The sequence below is a fragment of the Genypterus blacodes genome, unplaced genomic scaffold (genome assembly GCF_046128005.1).
Source record: "Genypterus blacodes isolate CSIRO-AG114 ecotype Tasmania unplaced genomic scaffold, CSIRO-AGI_Gbla_v1 ptg000133l_1, whole genome shotgun sequence".
NCBI classification, from domain to species: Eukaryota; Metazoa; Chordata; class Actinopteri; order Ophidiiformes; family Ophidiidae; genus Genypterus; species Genypterus blacodes.
Genome location: NW_027466935.1, coordinates 6,325,065 through 6,344,735, shown reverse-complemented (window position 1 = coordinate 6,344,735; position 19,671 = coordinate 6,325,065). Strand labels below are relative to the sequence as shown.

The window sequence follows — 19,671 nt, the reverse complement described above, 5'->3', positions numbered from 1 at the left end:
GGAGTATTCTCTGTAAATATGGGGCAAATAAAATTGTTGGTCCAATGTCCGAAAACGACAGTGTATACATGGACCCAATCGTTTAATTTTCTAAAAACCCCATATCTCGGAGAATTTCAGATTCAGAGCTCTAAAATTTAAAAAGACAACATCTGCAGGACACCAGGATTATTCCCTGTAAATTTGGGGCAAATTCAACTTTTGGTCCAATGTCTCAAAACGACAGTGTATACATGGACCAAATTGTTTGATTTTCTAAGAAGCCCATATCTCGGAGAATTTCAGATTTAGAGCTGTAAAATTTTAAAAGACAACATCTGCAGGACACCAGGATTATTCTCTGTAAATTTATTTTTTGGTCCACTGTCCCAAAACGACAGTGTATACATGGACCAAATCGTTTGATTTTCTAAGAAGCCCATATCTCGGCGAATTTCAGATTTAGAGCTCTAAAATTTAAAAAGACAACATCTGCAGGACACCAGCATTATTCCCTGTAAATTTAGGGAAAATTAAATTTTTGGTCGAATGTCCCAAAACGACAGTGTATACATGGACCAAATCATTTGATTTTCTAAGAAGCCCATATCTCGGCGAAATTCGGATTTAGAGCTCTAAAATGTGAAAAGACAGCATCTACAGGACACCAGGAGTATTCTCTGTAAATATGGGGCAAATAAAATTGTTGGTCCAATGTCCGAAAACGACAGTGTATACATGGACCAAATCATTAGATTTTCTAAAAAGCCCATATCTCGGCGAATTTCAGATTTAGAGCTCTAAAATGTGAAAAGACAGCATCTACAGGACACCAGGAGTATTCTCTGTAAATATGGGGCAAATAAAATTGTTGGTCCAATGTCCGAAAACGACAGTGTATACATGGACCCAATCGTTTAATTTTCTAAAAACCCCATATCTCGGAGAATTTCAGATTCAGAGCTCTAAAATTTAAAAAGACAACATCTGCAGGACACCAGGATTATTCCCTGTAAGTTTGGGGCAAATTAAATTTTTGGTCCAATGTCTCAAAACGACAGTGTATACATGGGCCAAATTGTTTGATTTTCTAAAAAGCCCATATGTCGGAGAATTTCAGATTTAGAGCTCTAAAATTTTAAAAGACAACATCTGCAGGACACCAGGATTATTCTCTGTAAATTTGGGGCAAATTTATTTTTTGGTCCACTGTCCCGAAACGACAGTGTATACATGGACCAAATCGTTTGATTTTCTAAGAAGCCCATATCTCGGCGAATTTCAGATTTAGAGCTCTAAAATGTGAAAAGACAGCATCTACAGGACACCAGGAGTATTCTCTGTAAATATGGGGCAAATAAAATTGTTGGTCCAATGTCCGAAAACGACAGTGTATACATGGACCAAATCGTTAGATTTTCTAAAAAGCCCATATCTCGGCGAATTTCAGATTTAGAGCTCTAAAATTTTAAAAGACAGCATCTACAGGAGACCAGGATTATTCTCTGTAAATTTAGGGACAATTTAATTTTTGGTCCAGTGTCCCAAAACGACAGTGTATACATGGACCCAATCGTTTAATTTTCTAAAAACCCCATATCTCGGAGAATTTCAGATTCAGAGCTCTAAAATTTAAAAAGACAACATCTGCAGGACACCAGGATTATTCCCTGTAAGTTTGGGGCAAATAAATTTTTGGTCCAATGTCTCAAAACGACAGTGTATACATGGGCCAAATTGTTTGATTTTCTAAAAAGCCCATATGTCGGAGAATTTCAGATTTAGAGCTCTAAAATTTTAAAAGACAACATCTGCAGGACACCAGGATTATTCTCTGTAAATTTGGGGCAAATTTATTTTTTGGTCCACTGTCCCAAAACGACAGTGTATACATGGACCAAATCGTTTGATTTTCTAAGAAGCCCATATCTCGGCGAATTTCAGATTTAGAGCTCTGAAAATTAAAAAGAAAGAATCTACAGGACACCAGGATTATTCTCTGTAAATTTGGGGAACAATACATTTTTGGTCCAGTGTCCCAAAACGACAGTGTATACATGGACCAAATCGTTTGATTTTCTAAGAAGCCCATATCTCGGCGAATTTCGGATTTAGAGCTCTGAAATGTGAAAAGACAGCATCTGCAGGACACCAGCATTATTCCCTGTAAATTTGGGGCAAATTACATTTTTGGTCCAATGTCCCAAAACGACAGTGTACACATGGACCGAAATGTTTGATTTTCTAAAAAGCCCGTATCTCGGCGAATTACAGATTCAGAGCTCTAAAATTTAGAAAGACAACATCTGCAGGACACCAGGATTATTCCCTGTAAATTTGGGGCAAATTAAATTTTTGGTCGAATGTCCCAAAACGACAGTGTATACATGGACCAAATCGTTTGATTTTCTAAAAACCCCATATCTCGGCGAATTTCAGATTTAGAGCTCTAAAATTTAAAAAGACAGCATCTACAGGACACCAGGATTATTCTCTGTAAATTTGGGGCAAATTTATTGTCTGGTCCACTGTCCCAAAACGACAGTGGACCAAATCGTTTAATTTTCTAAGAAGCCCATATCTCGGCGAATTTCAGATTTAGAGCTCTGAAATATAAACAGAAAGCATCTACAGGACACCAGGATTATTCTCTGTAAATTTGGGGAAAATTTAATTTTCTGTCCAGTGTCCCAAAACGACAGTGTATACATGGACCAAATCGTTTGATTTTCTAAAAAGCCCATATCTCGGCGAATTGCAGATTTAGAGCTATAATATTTAAAAAGACAGCATCTACAGGACACCAGGATTATTCCCTGTAAATTTGGGGCAAATTAAATTTATGGTCCAATGTCTCAAAACGACAGAGTATACATGGACCAAATCGTTTCATTTTCTAAAAAGCCCATATCTCGGCGAATTTCGGATTTAGAGCTCTACAATTTAAAAAGACAGCATCTACAGGACACCAGGATTATTCCCTGTAAATTTGGGGCAAATTACATTTTTGGTTCAATGTCCCAAAACGACAGTGTATACATGGACCAAATCGTTTGATTTTCTAAGAAGCCCATATCTCGGGAAATTTTGGATTTAGAGCTCTAAAATGTAAAAAGACAGCATCTACAGGACACCAGGATTATTCCCTGTAAATTTGGGGGAAATTTATTTTTTGGTCCAATGTCCCAAAACGACTGTGTATACATGTACCAAATTGTTTGATTTTCTAAGAAGCTCATATCTCGACGAATTTCAGATTTAGAGCTCTAAAATTTAAAAAGACAACATCTGCAGGACACCAGGATTATTCTCTGTAAGTTTGGGGCAAATTAAATTTTTGGTCCAATCTCCCAAAACGACAGTGTACACATGGACCAAATTGTTTGATTTCCTAAAAAGCCCATATTTCGGCGAATTTCAGATTTAGAGCTCTAAAATTTTAAAAGACAGCATCTACAGGACACCAGGATTATTCCCTGTAAGTTTGGGGCAAATTTAACTTTTGGTCCAATGTCCCAAAACGACAGTGTACACATGGACCAAATTGTTTGATTTTCTAAAAAGCCCATATCTCGGCGAATTTCAGATTTAGAGCTCTAAAATTTAAAAAGACAGCATTTAGGACACCAGGATTATTCTCTGTAAATTTGGGGCAGAGTAAATTTTTGGTCCAATTTCAAAAAACGACAGTGTATACATGGACCAAATTGTTTGTTTTTGTAGAAAGCCCATATCTTGGTGAATTTAAGAGCTAGAGCTCTTAAGTTTCAAACACATCATCTATATGGCACTGGGATCAGTTTGTGTAAGTTTTGGGTAAAGTTTTTTTGGTCCAATTTCCCAAAATAACAGTGTAACCATGGACCAAATCGTTCATTTGTGTGAAAAACCCATATCTTCTCAGATAATATCAGTGTGAGAATCTACTACATATCAGCCGAAATAGGTCACTAGGGAGGGCCGCAACCATGCACCCAATGGTTTGGTCCAATTTTCCAAAACGACAGTGTAACCATGGACCAAAATGTTTGTTTTTAAAAAAAGACGATATCTTGGTGAATTTAATAGCTAGAGCTCAACACAGCATTTTGAGGACAGGAGGATCATTTTCTGTAAGTTTGTGGCAAATGAAGTTTGGCCCAATTGCCATTGCGACAGTGTAACCATGGACCAAATTGTTTGTTCATGTAAAAAGCCAATATCTTGGACAAGGAAATTGCTAGAGCCTTAGAATTTTAAACACAGCATGACACTGGGATCCATTGGTGTAAGTTTGGGGCAAATTGAATTTTTGGTCAAATTCTCCTGAGTTGACCAATCAGCCTGAGGATGCCTGGTTTATGCCACTACAGTCTTCCGCTCTACCAACTGACCTATCGAGGGGTATAGGATCCCAAAACATGTCAATGTAATGATGGATGAAATTGACAATTTTTGAAGCCCATATAATACATATCATCATTTCTATGTGGGGTATTAGGCTTTGACCACATTGATTCAGAACCATAAGCACTGTGGCATGGATACATCTTACTGCAATTGCGCAATGTGCTCATATCCAAGTGACAGGATAAATGTTCAGGATTCATGTGCTACTAAAATGTCTCTTTTTGATTTTTAGATATTCTGCTAAGGGACAGGAAAACAAACAAGCCAGCAACACCTCAGGAAATATAACTTGCATGACGGAGCAAATGACCTTAAACGTAAACATAAACATAAAATAATAAGCATTTGCAAAAAATAATGATAAAAGCCTTTATTACTCTAATCAAATGTGTGAGCTCTAATGAGAGTTTGGAAATTCTGTCGTAAATAACTTCAGTATCTGAATTGTAACTCAAAATAAGATAGTAAGACAAATAAGGTGACTTAGGTATCATGGATGTTGATGTGTATCTCTTAAGTGCACCGAATCCCTCATTCTGTTCTTTGATCTGACAAGCAAAGACAATATTACAGTAATTTAGGGTGATCAATAATCTATAAAATAATTATTATCACTCTTACAAGTTTTCAATTATGCTGCAAAAAGAATGGCATTGATTACTCGACATAAAAAGTAATGTCTTTACTAAAATTGATTGTAAAGTCTTATCACCCTGGTATTTAAATAAGACAAATGATGACAGGAATTAAATCATGACCCTGGCTTTATGTTTGCCTTACATTCATATTACTTTTCATCTCTATTCAGGATATTAATAGTGTAATACTGTAGGAATGAATACTTTTCATCATTAGGGTTTTTTTTAGAGATGTGGGAGTGGAAGAAGTAAGTCCTGTCATTATAACTGGTTAGCTCGTCATTAATAACCATCACGAGTGCTAGTAGCTTCATTGCTGATGATTGATCATGAATATCAATTACACCAAATGACAATTAAATGGCACCATTTAATTACATATGGCCTCCTACAGATCCTACACCAATGGAGACATCATATCTAATCTGTCACATAAGTCACTGAAATGATAAAGGAAACAAAAAACATGAATTCCTTTGGGATGCCAAGTATCTTCTTTTCTGAGGTAAAGCACATTTCTGTCCCACCATTACTGTAGTAAAGCCCTATAGCCTCTGATAGATTTATTTCAAATGAGCAGCCCATAGCAGTGCCACCAGCGTTGCCGTGACCCCATATATCACGCCTTGTGTGAGCACATTTTAAGTGCTTTTTCTCATTCCCCCCCGCCCATTAAAAGTAAATAATCTGCCAAGAATGAGGCATTTGTTAAGGAGGGATCCTATTCTTCATACATGACAGGTATCTGTTTGTACAAAGGTGGGAAGGAGCACAAGGAGAAAGAAGAGGCAGAGCAGAATGATGATGTGAATGAACTGAATGTCCCTGTTACGCCTGCAATTACAGCCTCCCTGCTACTGCTGCTGCATGACAACAGACCACACAGCCACACGAGAGAGAACCCTTTAACACATGTGATCAAACTCCTTAGAGGAAAAATTTAAACTTAAAACACCAGCTGCACTTCTTGGACCACGCTCATTCTATTTGTAAGCAATCTGAATAAAAATATCAAAGAATAAAAAGTAGACGCGCAATGTTCAGTTCATTAAACGCAAATTGAGTTGTGGAGAGCTGAGAGAGAACCAATTAGTAATTAAGTCCCACCAGCACATGAGAATACTTTAAAATTATGTAGATCAAATGCTTTCATGTTGTTGCATATTTAATTCATTCCATATGCTCAATATAAATCATGCAAATTTATGAAGTGAAGGTTTTGTTTTATTGCAGCATATTATGTCATGTTCAATGTCTGAGGTGTCATAGGAATAAGGTAAAGGCCACGCTTTTCCTGGATTATTTATGGCCAATACCTGTCAGCATATAAATTATCTAATACTGCTCTGTTGCGTGTAAGGAGGCGATATGACACAGCGTCCGTCTCTACAAACCGCTGTGACCACAAAGAGGAACTGCATGTTCTTCAATCTAATCCTCATTCTTTGACCTGAACCTTGTCACATGGAGAAGACATCAGTCATTTTAGAATATTAATAGATGTACAGATAATAACATTTTAGAAGATTAATATAGCTTACAAAACAAATGCATTCTTAAAATCGAGTTGATGTATCCTTGTGAGCCAACAACATAATTCTAAATGTTCAACTGCTATCAACACGACACTGAAATGTGGAACGCTGGCACTGAAAACAACAACAACAAAAATATTTCTGTCATAACATGAATTTTCTCTAATCTGTCACCTCAGCATTTACATCGAAGTGTTTCATTCAGACCACTAGCACTGTTTACTGGTCCTCCGCTCTCCTCATGTGGCGTGTGAAGTGTTATTTCTGTATCTTTGAGCTAGAACATCTCACATCTGTCAAATGCAGTCATGAATGGAAAAGGTTCAAATGTGAAAATAGCTAAAATCACATGTTATGTTTATTATTCCAACACGCAAACCCCTCCCCTGTTGAGATTGTTAATGTAGGTCACGTAACAGTGTGGTATACCTCGTTTAGCAGTAATCAGGTTAATGGAAATAATTATACGTGTGGATGATGATGTGTTATTAGCAGGGGTATTGTATCCGACAGGCCATAGGGTTCCTGTAATACATTCAATCACCAAAAGGGTTCACATAATAAATAATGGATGCGGACAATCAATTGGCAGCTGTATCATTTGTGAGAGAAAGCTTTTGCAGAGCCTTTAAATAAGCTGCGGTGGGATGAAACGCACACAATGACTGAGCAGGAAGAACTGCAGGGGGTTAAATGCTCAGCAAATGAAAACCTCAGACAATTTATGTCCTCTCTGTCAGTGTCAGGAACTCTTAAACACAAAATGGTTCTTCAAAAACTCACCTTAAACAACTGCCCTGTGCAGTAATGGCCCCTGACCTGAGCACAGGGCTGTGGACATGATTGGATTTGTTCTGTCGAAAATATTTAAATATGGCTTTATAAAAACCAAGAGGATGGGTCATAACACTCTGATTCTTCCAAACTAGTACAGATGTTGTGTATAAGCAGGGTCATATATCCTCCGTTAACAAAGCAGAGGAGTCAGCCTGTATCATTACACTCATCCAGACTGCACATTCTCTGCAATTTAGCTTGAGTAATAGATGGGGTCATGCAAGGTCACTTTCAATTTCCACATCCAGATGAGAAAAATGAAAACAACTCATTTGCACAAATCTGAATAATTCAGTCACTCAAAAATGGGAAAAATGAAAATATGGGCATGATGAGCCAGGAGGAAAAGGATAAAGAAGGAGCAGGAAGACACTGAAGCAACATGTGTGATAATGACGGCTGGCCTCTCTTAGTCATCCTGCATTCAAGCTAATGATGAATCTGACAGAGGACATGAATCCAGATGCGAGAATAAAGCATTCCTTTCTCTCAGCGGTGCCACATGGGAAGCGCTGTTGCCTCTAGTGAGCTTTTAACTTATCATAAATGTATTAAGATTGCACCAGGCCATGAAACAGCTGTAGACAATTAATCTTCTGCAAATCTTATCCGAGGAATTGGTTTCTGCAAAGTAACATCTGCTGCGAGAGGCGATTATTCATGGACAACGCACATCCGCCACACTTTTATGCATAGGGCACAATCATTGCCAATGAAGTAAAAATTTATAGTTTTCCCTGTTCAGTAAAAATAACATTCAGCAGCATTAAAACGTCATCCATCAACATTGTCCTGGGGCCCGGGGCCATCCCAGGCAGAGAAATTAAAAAGTATTCATTTTGCCGAGAAGTTGTAATGCGTGCTGCTCCACTGAACTGATTTTTTTTTTCCTGCACAGCTGCTGAGAATGAAATTGGAGAAGTGGGTTTCGTGCTTGCAGCGTTGCTTTTGCTTTGGTTGGTGGGAGAAGAGAGATGAACCTCTTCCCCCGGAGACGGTGAGACGGAAGTGCCATGATGGATGACATTCGGCATGGACTTGCCAAAATATGAACTTGGAATAAAATCAAGCCATGTAATTTGCTTTGGAAGTTAATTCTATAATATAATCACATATTTTTGTGCAGATTCAACAAAATAACATCGTACTTCACTACAGCAGTCACAAAGCATCCATCAGTCCTTGATAATGTTGTTTACAAGAACAGTTCTTCACGTGTGTCCACTGTAAAACAGCTAGACACGCACACAGAACAAGAATCGATCAAAAATGTTGCGGTAAACCTTTCTGCTGCACTACAATGTCAGAAACTGCAGAAAATGTCAATATTTAGCGACAACACTCAGAAGTCTGCATACAGGCTGGCAGGACTGACATAACTAGTGATGTAATATAAATGGTGAAAGTGGAGATTGATAGAGATCCTCTTCCTCATTCCCCAACTGTCACAATCCCACAGATGGCGATATCATTTACAATATAGGCTGTTAGCTGGAGGCAGGCCAGATGCAACCTTAATAGGAATTTGATCGTCTGTAACTTTGGCTGCATGTCAGTAATTTTGTTTTTAAAAGCTAAATTAGTTTTTAAAAACAAAATAAAGTAAAATATATTCCTGCGATCAATGCTTATAGATGTAGATATAGATAGATGTGCTGTACATGCAGGACAGCGTCTTTCATTGATAACAAACACAGAAATAAGGGTGTTAACAGTGTTTGTGAATGTACAGATCATAGCAGCAGACACCTTCAGTCCAAAGATAGAAAGTAGAATGAAGACTATTAGGATGTTATATATCTTTCTTATATTTGGACCTATTTGTCCCTCTGTGTCCGCATCATCAGGACAAGCTACCTGACAGGCTGCCTTACGTGTGTGTGTGTGGGGGACATGATGTTAAACCTGAGCCTGTATTGTTCAAAGTGACACGCTCAATTTATCATTAGTTGTGAGGGGAGAACAGATGAGTACACTTTCAATTTAGTTCCACTGCTTTCTTCATTCATCATGCCTTTCTCATCATCCATCATTTCCACAGCTTAGATTCATACAAAAACACACTTTCATAAGTTCAAAGCAATTAATCTTCATGCTAAGATAATTCTATATTAATGAACCAAATATATTTATTTGATTATTCGTTTGATGAACTTGTATGGGGGAGATGACAAGATCTATGGTGCCCACTGAGCATGAAAAATTTGGAATGTGTTTCTTTTGTATTGGCTCTCTGCAGGCCAGCGCACATTTCCAACAAGTCGTGTGCCATTGGCAATGCCTTCTGCCTTCAAACAACAAGCCCTGAGAAATTGGAAAAGTTGCAGCAATAGATAGGAGGTGACCTGGAAACAAAAGCAATCAAGGGGAGGAAGAGGCCGGGAACAGTGGGCCACTACCAAGAGCCGGCATCAAGGTGAAATTCAGCTACGCTGTCAATAAAAGAAGAAATACGTTTGGAGACACAGGGCCGAGGGTAAAGAGTAGTCTGCAATTTCACACCTTCATGTACCTCACTGAAGGACATTTTTCATGTGACTCTACTTTTTCACTCAGTATTAAAAAAATGATTTGTTTGGACATTTAAGCGTGGATATCAAGATGCTGCCAAATATGATTCCCCTCATAACAAACAGCCGAGGAGAGGAGGTGGGAGGGCCGGGTCAGCTTTACTCCAATCACCGCATCACTACATAATTATTTTCTAAATGATATAAAGTGGAATTTAACCACAAATCAATCAGTGCTCCACTTGAAGAACTTCAGACTCAATTGTAGCTCAATCAAAGCAGGAAAAAAGTCAATTCTGACCAATTATGGCCGTTTTCATTAGTGTATGCAAATCAGCACAAAGCTCCCAAAAGCCTGGTCTCATATTTCCCCCTCCTGGCCAAACACAGAGACACGCAGGAACACACACATATACACACCATGAGGCACTCAAAACACTCTCCACTTGTATTATAAATGTTAATGTGGCTTCTACACAAGCTTCATTTTGTAACATTGTGTGGCAGGATTGTGGTGAACCTGTTTATGTGCTGGCTTAGCCTCCATCATGTTCATCCTGAGCTCCAACATGGCTGAGACCCACAGAACAGCTGAGGGATGGAAAGCTTGTTTTTACCAATTCAAAACTTAACCAAAGGATCTGTTACTCTTCAGTGTTTTTTGCTGAAAGCTGTTCTCAGGACTACATATACCTAAAAGCTTAACATTAAACATTAACATTAAATGACTTTAGATTAGATACTACTCACTCCATAATGTTCTTCAGTATCATTTACAAATAGAATTTTCTTTCTAAATACAATCAGAAAGAAGGACATGGTGAAATATTTAAAGTATTGAATATATTTATATGTATTGGTTCATTCAACCCTGAAAACAATTTCAGAAATGTGTTTAGTTTGAATTGGATTATCAGAAAAATGTTTCAAAATTTCAAATAATATTTGTATCTTGCAATAATTTGGTCAGAGTTGATGTGTGTGAAATGTCTGCATTTCTCCACAAATGGTGTTCATTTCTACTCGTATCTATATAGCTGAAGCTTTATGACTCCAGTCGACTCCAGACAATAGGATTTTGAGCATCATTCTGCTAATACTCACATTCTGCTTTAAAAAAGAGTCGATCTCTTTATCGCCCCTCGCAATGTACGAGGAGTGATTTCTTGATGTCTCGACTCAAGACCGAACCATTTTTCGTAGGAGGCTAAAACATTTGTCAATGATAACTTCTCAACATTTCTGAGGGGATTCATATTTGTGAATGACTTATTTGATTTAGAACATTATTTGTAAAAGATTCCAGTTTTATGTAACAGAAATAGACAATAATAATATAAATCCATTGTGTATAAAAGCGAACACTTAAAGTACTCAAGAACGTCAATGTCATGGTCCTGACAGAGAGAGGAGCTTTTGAAAGGTAAAAGGTTATGATGATGCTAAACACTAGTCATGGAATACAATGTAATCCAGGCCAACGTATAGATTTCTGGAATTCCACTGAATATGGACAATATGTCCATGTCCATGTCTGTATTGATTCCTCTCTCTGAGCTGTATTGTATCTCTGCATCACGTACATTACAGCAGGAGCTCTATCCCGGGCACAGAATAGATGGCGGAACAATGTATTTAAAGACATTATGCTCCAACTAATGGTGAGTCTTACAGAGAGCCTCAGTCATTTACCCTTGTGAGTGGTCAAACAGCACAGTTCCAGGAAAACCATGATTCAGAACAATGTCCTCCTCTGGACTACATTCTCTTGGAAGAATGATTCAATTTGGAAATGTATTCATATTTACTTAGTGTACCTGCATTGCATTTATATAGGTCACTTGAGAGTAAAACTAAAATTGAGCAAATATAATCAACATATTGAGACATACAGGGGAGTTGTATAGAGTCCACAGTCATCCAGACCAAGCCAGGGTCACTCCAATGTCTTTTATGATGTCCCTTTGAAATCTATCTGAATCACTTTAAATTGGATCTAAAGATGTGCAGACACATACATCACAATAAATGGTGTGGTGGAGCATCGCCCGCCAAGAATCCCACCTCAACAATCAGGTTATAAAAGCGGCTTTAGATCCCATTAATAATTCACAATCTTGTTAGGGGAGAACAAACATTTCTGTTCAAGCAATTTAAGTTGCAGGATTGTTATTATAGCTGGGTGCTTTAACTGGCTGTGAGATGGTCTCAGTGTGTGAGACAGAGGCTGTGAAATGTAAGCCCGCTGCAGCTCGCTGTGTGTGTGCAAGAATCACTCAATGCTATTTCACACTCTCTGCTTTCTTTATTAAAGCACCGTCACAGTAAACATGTCTCACCCGTCTGTGCAAACCCTTTAGTCAGGGCCATGCTATTCTCTCCGCATCTTCCTCTCTACCCAATCATCATAGAATAACAGAAAAAAGGTTTCATTAGGTTTATACCAAAAACAAAACATTATACAAGTATAAAAGAATCATATTCAGAATTCTGTGGCTGTTAATGTCAGCCTTAACAAAGCGTCAAGATACTTATCCTATAAATAATTAGGATATAACTGAGAGGTATTGCTCTACTATTTACTAATTATAACATAGTACAATAAGACCATATATCTTCTTAGTGGTTGCTTTGAATGGTAAATGAATGAAGAAATGGCAGATAATTATTTCCTGTAATTTAAGCGCCACATTGGTTCAATAATAGAAAATGTGAAATAAGGTTTGAAAAGGAAAAATAAAAAGTAAACATTTAAAAACCTGATGAGTGGCAATATTTAGACATATGACATCATCGATCATCTTATTAAGACTTTAAGCTTGTGGACACTTCAGTACATTTTCATGAATTTGCACTGCAACACGTTTTACTGACTGTACTAACTAAATAAAGCAGTAATGATAACAACTCATTTTGTCTTCATTGGCGGAAAAGAAAAAGTAATGGCTTCATATTATTATTATGTTAGGAAACACTGCCTCCCAGTGGCAGAAACACGCTCATACACCAATATACAACTTCTGAAACGAAGCAAAACTCCTTCATATTCATACTTTTTACAGTAGAAAATAGCACATTAATATTTTATGACATTTGAGGCACTTTGATCCAGCATACCAGGGGGAAATAATAAAACTATGAAGCTTTATGTTTAAATTGAAAACATTTTACAACCTTAAAAAGGCCAGCACAGTCTCCTTCATGTCCCAATTAGACCAACAAAGGGTTAAAGTGTTCTTATTCCAGTTCACTTTTCACTTGTCAGCTAGTTGGCAGTCCAAGTTCACATATCATCGGGTCATTAAGTGTGTAACAAAGGCAATACAAAGCTGACAGATTGTCCAAAATTAATCCAAATGTCCTTTTGCATTTGGACTGAGAGGCTGTGGGGACACGATGCAGCTTTGTCCCACGATTATACTGCTGTACATCTTCTGCTGCTCCTCTTTAAATGAATCTTTGACCTTTCCTCTCTTCAAGCCCCCGTCCCTGTCGATACGGACACAGTTTATATTTCCAAATAACATTGATGAATCAACTTTTAGTAATGTGAACATTTAGTGGGCGATCTGATTACCATGCCAGGTCCAGAAGGCCTCCCTGCTGAGCAATGGCAGACTTTACTCTGTTGGCAAACTGAGCTGCATCTTCCCCATCCTGCTCAAAACACAGATTTATTTCATTTTATTTTTGTTTCCTGGTGTTTGAATGACAGATGGACATTGAATGGATATTAAAACAGATGGACATTGAACGTTTAACAGTGAATGATGATGTTAAATAAATCTAACAGCATAGAGGGTTTTGATATCAGTGAATGACCTTTATAGAGCTCCATAATTATCATCTATTATATCAATTAAGGATTGGGTTCTTGAATCATGTATTCAGTGATTAGTGTTGACAAACACTATAATGTCTGATCTGTGTTCTCACAATTGACTTGATTTAAATCAAGTCAAGTCTTTGGTCAAAATACTGATTTAAGCTTCAGACTATCTGCTTCTACCACAATGTGGGTATTTATTCATATGTAACACTGTGTTTGTGTGCTCTGTAAAAATCACATTATTATATACACATTAGTTATTAAATGGTATCAATAACTGTAAACTGGTGTATTAAACAAATGATTCTGCCCTGCAGTGACAAGAGCAGCTTCTTCTATGCAGCTCTGGCATTTGTCAGATGCACAAGTGTAAATTGGATTAAGTGAAGTGATGATGATACACATTTATTCATACATATCCACTTGTTGCAAAACCAAATGCATATACGAGTTTGTACTGTCATCTGTATTATTTTAAATATCAATTAATTTAAAGACCTAAATGTATAGACAGTACCTGTATAGTCATCGGGGGGAGGTACCACACATTGACTACAATGGCCCAGCTGGTCATCATCCTGAGCAAGTAGCTCACCATGTTGTATTTGGCACTGTTCCAGAACGCATCACCAAACCGTGGGTCGTACTAGAACACAGCAGAAGAATGAAAAGGTGGAGAGATTAATTAAGAGACATTATATACTGTATATAATCTAATCTGAAAAACATTCATATGTAATGCCATTGTGGAAATTATCTCTCCTTTAACCTTAAATCAGGGTTCACAAACTGTAGCACGTTTTATGGGTGTCATATTGTTTTATTTATCCAAAAACAGAAAACAGATCTAAAAAAAGAATAATACAGCTACAAAACAAGAAACGACTAACTTTTTTAAATGACCTGGAAATCAGGATCAACACGTCACTCATCTTTTTTCATTGAATCAATAAATATTTTGCAAAATTTCATACAATCATTCATTTTTTATGACTTTGTACCTTTATCGCAACTGGGTATATCGTCCCTCCGATTTCAAAGCTTCCCTTCTTAAACATCATGACTGATGTATTGTTGATGCAGGTTCCTGTTAGGAAAAACAGAAATGACAAATGATTCTAACCAACATCCTCCTCAGATCACAAGTTACATGCTGCTGTGTTGCTTCACAGCACGACAATAACCAACCTTCAGGAAATATCAGGATGGGAAGTTTTGTCTTAGCTGCAACGTGAGCGCTGAGCCTGTGGAGAGGGGAACACGTTTATCAGTCAGACAGGATAATGAGCCACAAATAGACGATGGAGTTATGATATAATGACCTCGAAATTCACCTGCGTCTGTGCATTATTTTAATAATAATAATACACACACTACGGCTGAAAAAACATTAGAACATGGTCGTCTTCCCCATGATTGTGTCGCCTACTGAACCAGGGGTCAGCCCTATGTTCCCTCAGCCCAATGGTCCCACAGCCCTATGTTCCCTCATTTCTAAGATTTTTTTCAAAATTAGGCCCTATGTTCCCTCAGCCCTATGTTGCCTCATTTCTAAGATTTTTTTCAAAATTAGGCCCTATGTTCCCTCAGCCCTATGTTCCCTCATTTCTAATAACGGTTAGGGTTAGGGATAGGGTTAGGGTTATCTAATCTTAGAAATGAGGGAACATAGGGCCTAATTTTGAAAAAAAATCGTAGAAATGAGGGAACATAGGGCTGAGGGAACATGGGGCCTAATTTTGAAAAAATCTTAGAAATGAGGGAACATAGGGCCTAATTTTGAAAAAATCTTAGAAATGAGGGAACATAGGGCTGAGGGAACATAGGGCTGAGGGAACATAGGGCTGAGGGAACATAGGCCTGAGGGAACATAGGCATGCTCCCCTGAACCAGACTGAGAGACAATGAAAGGCTCAGGAAACCTCAGCAGGTGATTTGAGTTAATGAGCTGATTAGAGTGAGACACTGTGAGGCTACAATATTGAACCTTTTTACAATATTGAACTTTTCTGAGATACTGAGTTTGAGGTTTTCATGAGCTGTAAGCCATACTCATCAAAATTAAAACAAATAAAGGCTCGAAATATTTTACTGTGTGTGTGTAATGAATCTATAATATATGAGAGATTCACTTTTTGAATTGAATTACTGAAATAAATGAACGTTTCCATGATATTCTAATTCATTGAGCTGCACCAGTATATGTTATCACAATCACCAAACAGAAAGGGTGTCAGGTGATCTGCCACCCTCTCAACACATGACTGATCATGTGACTTCAGCAGACATACAGATGTAAGGATAGACATCCGTGTGTAGAATAGACAAGCATGAATGCCACAGATGCCGTGTTACAAGATGTAAGAGCTGCTGACTGAGCAGGTTGGTCACTTCTACTTCTCAGTCCTCTAAGCTGTCACCCCCTTGTAGAATCTTTCTGTGTTTGTTCTCTGCCCTGAGCTGTGAGTGCTGTGAGTGAAGTTAGTCTTGTATGGTTGGTACTTAGCAGAACATCCAGTCAACAAACTGTTTAAAGACCCACAGCTTGTGTTGTTACTTGTATCCTCCCTTCTGCCTCACCTGCTGGTCACTGCATGGCGGTCTTTCATCTCTGATCTCTCAAACCACACATGGGGGCACGACCTCACCATCGACCTCTGAATGACGCCCATCAGACCTCCGTGAACCTGACCTACCTATGAACGACACAGGGTCAAGTGCAGCATTAGCAGCTGAATGAATACATCAAACGACACACTGATCTGCTCTAGGTGTGACCACCATACCCACCATTGCATAGCAGCCGTCATTTGCCAGAATAACGACATCAATGGGAGTAGTGTGATTTGCAACACATATTCCTCCTTTTTGTGGCTTATTTTGTCTAGGAAACAAAGAGGAAACTGTATTAACTGTTTGTCATGACATGTGAGACTGACTCATTGAGGTAAACATGGTAAACGCTTGAGAAGTGAAGTAGCTGCACTTGTGTACATATTTAGCTGGAACTAACTTGTTATGGTAATGGATGGTGGCTGAGAGGCCTCTTGCACAGAGCCTGTAGCATGTCAGGTGGACCAGCTCGCTCAACCAGTTCTTAGCACTGCAATACAGATGTTAGGAATAAAAATATCTGAGATAATCAGTGAATAGATATGAAAGTGTCACATTAGACATGAAACCTCAAATCAGGGTTCATACAGATTTCGATTCGTTTCATCTTCACATTAGTACAACTTGGTCGTGATACTCTACCTGCTCTCAGGAAGAAATCCAACCAGAGTCGTTCCAACCACAAGCCAAGAGAGACCGATGATAGCCAGGGTGATCCTGCAGGACACAAGGGAAACCAGACATGAACAAGTGTTGCCTAATGGGGATATTCTGAAATCTGAAACTGAAATCTGAGAAGAGTTTGAATATCATCCTCTCACTTTAGAGTCAGTTTTGGCCATAAGTCAGACAGAAATACAGACCTACAGTACATACTAACAAAGACAAGCTCTAGGAGGCTGTGTGGGAGTGTGTGTGTGCGCGCGTCTCAGATGGAGACCTTAATTAGTACAGTAGTTTCAGTTGTTTCTCTCAGCTTTTCTCTAAATCTTCTCACTTTTATTCCTGTCTCTGTCTGTAATGAAATGGAGTCCATGCAAATAAATGCAAAATTTTTGACTTGAGTTGAATTAGTTTCCACATGAAAATATATTTCTGTCTCAGTTTAAACCCAAGACACCTCTGAAATGCACATTGCATTCAGTTCAGACACGGGTTGAAGAATTGTAATATACAAATACAAAATGAATACGATGAGACATGCAAGCTCAGCCAGCTGCCTGAGGAAACATGGGAGTGAAGGTTTGCTCAGACTGACCTGAGAGGAAAGAGAACACAGTAGCGCACAAAGACGCCCACACTGCAAATAATAGAAAGGCGGAGGCTGATGTAGCAGAAGTTTTGGTTGGTTCGAGTGAGGAGGTTCCATGAGGCCAGCTCCTCAGAGGAGAAGCGCTGGGTCACCTGGTCGTCCACAATGGTCTCCAGACCCTTCTTGTAGAAGTAAAAGACATCGCTCAGAGCAAAGTCCCGAGAACACCTCAGGTCCCCCATCTCCTCCTCCATGGAGCCTCCCTCTCTCTCAATGATGCCTGAGCAGAAATCAAACAAGACATTTCAGTATGTAGGTAGAAAGTAAGCAGCAGAGGAGGTTTGAACCGCAGAAAGAGTAGAACATGTACTAATTAAGACCATGGAAAAGATTGAAATCCTCTTTGAATGAACTTTAATCTGAATAAAGGGTGACAGCATTTCTAACAGGCAAAAACTAAGAAGAAATCAAAAGAGCAAATTTGAGAAAATGAGGACAACTATTAACACATGATTTCTAAAAAACTATTATTTAAAGTAGTTAGTTTTGCATCAAGAGTTAATGTTTAAAAAGGAAACTAATACTCTTGCAAAGAATTGTCTGATATCCGTTTCATCTCTGTCAGACAAAGAAAGGGTCAGGATATGTTTAGTCCGGTTTAGAACAAACCCTGGAAGCAGGGGAGGAAGGGGTTGCCAGGTTTTTGGCAAGGTAAGAAAGAAGGACACATACTCAACAATCCTCAGTGAATTATTACATTATTTTCCCTTACACATTATGTTGTGTAACATCCAGCACGTGACACAGGAGCTCCCCTATGTTTAATATTTACCACATCATACTCACGCAACAGGCATCAACTTTTAGCCACAACCTTGCCAACATTGTACGCACGGCTGCAGCGGGCAGCAGCTGAGGACAGAGGCTGTGTTTCACCATATTCTGCATGTGGGCTGAGCACAAGTTAGCTATTCGGCTCAAGTTATGCAATCTACTGTTACAACATCAGCCTGTGAAGACCTGATGCTTTCCAGACCGTTAACAGGACCAATGGAGAGCCCCCGCACTCACTCAGTCACATGAGTGGGGTCAGTCCTGCCTACAGCTGAATCAAATCCCTTGTACAGCCAGACGCCATGTTCAAGAGCTAAAACAAGGAACTATGGTTGCCTCTTTCTACGTTCACATACCACTTTGTGTGTACAGTCAGTTAGAGGCATTTTTATGAGCCCTTATTTGGAAGATGTTTGAATGTGTGATTTTCAAAAACGGGAAATACAAATAAATGAAATGAGGGATACACACTACCAAGCATCAGCAGCATCTTCAGGAGTTTGGCTGAGTCCCTCACAGTGAAGTGAATAAGCTTGCTTACCGTTGGGCAGATGTACAGGCACAGTAGGTTTCTCCTTGCATCCTCTTTGGATTCGTAATGTGGCCCACTGCAGAGAAATCCATTTTTAGATAACCTGATGCAGTATCTGATGCACCTTTCCAACATTGAATTGAGCAACATTACATTATAATGAGGTCTGACTATACTGTGCCTTGTGGTACAGTAAAGAATAAATAAAGAAAAGAGAATACTGCTTGCAAACCGCACGAAAAGCAATTGCATTTGTTACCTCCAGAATTTTGACAAGTATCCTTATGTAGACCCCAGTGACACCCAGGGAGAGGCCAAACATGGCAGGTAGCATGATGAGGAACACCATTGAAAACATCCACACCTGGGAAACAAACACTGCTACACTCCACATGTCCTCCATCATGAACAGCTGAGGCCTCCTCCTCTGACACACTGGGATTATGTCATAATCTGCAAAACAGTAAATACCACATTAGCCCCGAGTGTGAGTTGGAATGTTATGATGAAGTGGCATTTTTCAACATGTAAACTAGAGCAGTGACATAAACACCAAACACGCATAATTAAAGTACATACCTTAAAACTGACGGTAAAGTCTGAGTAGTGTAGAGTCCTTGAACGCAGCAGTAAGGGAGTATGTTCCTCTGCTGCAGCCCGGGTAAGTGAATGCTGCTTGGCTGTTATAGACACGCCCCCTCCCGGTTACTTGCTCGAGCTGGG

General features: G+C 38.8%; 1 protein-coding gene across 1 annotated transcript; it reads right to left on the bottom strand.

The window, feature by feature from the left end:
* Positions 1-12,181: 12,181 nt before the first annotated feature.
* gpat3 (glycerol-3-phosphate acyltransferase 3) lies at positions 12,182-19,619 on the bottom strand. Its single transcript, XM_076164350.1, has 13 exons — positions 19,528-19,619; positions 19,208-19,401; positions 18,958-19,024; positions 17,589-17,862; positions 16,973-17,047; positions 16,731-16,820; positions 16,508-16,601; positions 16,298-16,413; positions 14,906-14,961; positions 14,719-14,804; positions 14,235-14,363; positions 13,466-13,545; positions 12,182-13,377 (listed from the first exon to the last, which is right to left on the bottom strand). The coding sequence occupies exons 2-13, from the start codon at positions 19,352-19,354 to the stop codon at positions 13,236-13,238; spliced, it is 1,356 nt and encodes a 451-aa protein (XP_076020465.1). The 5' UTR covers positions 19,355-19,401; positions 19,528-19,619; the 3' UTR covers positions 12,182-13,235.
* Between the last annotated feature and the right edge of the window lie 52 nt (positions 19,620-19,671).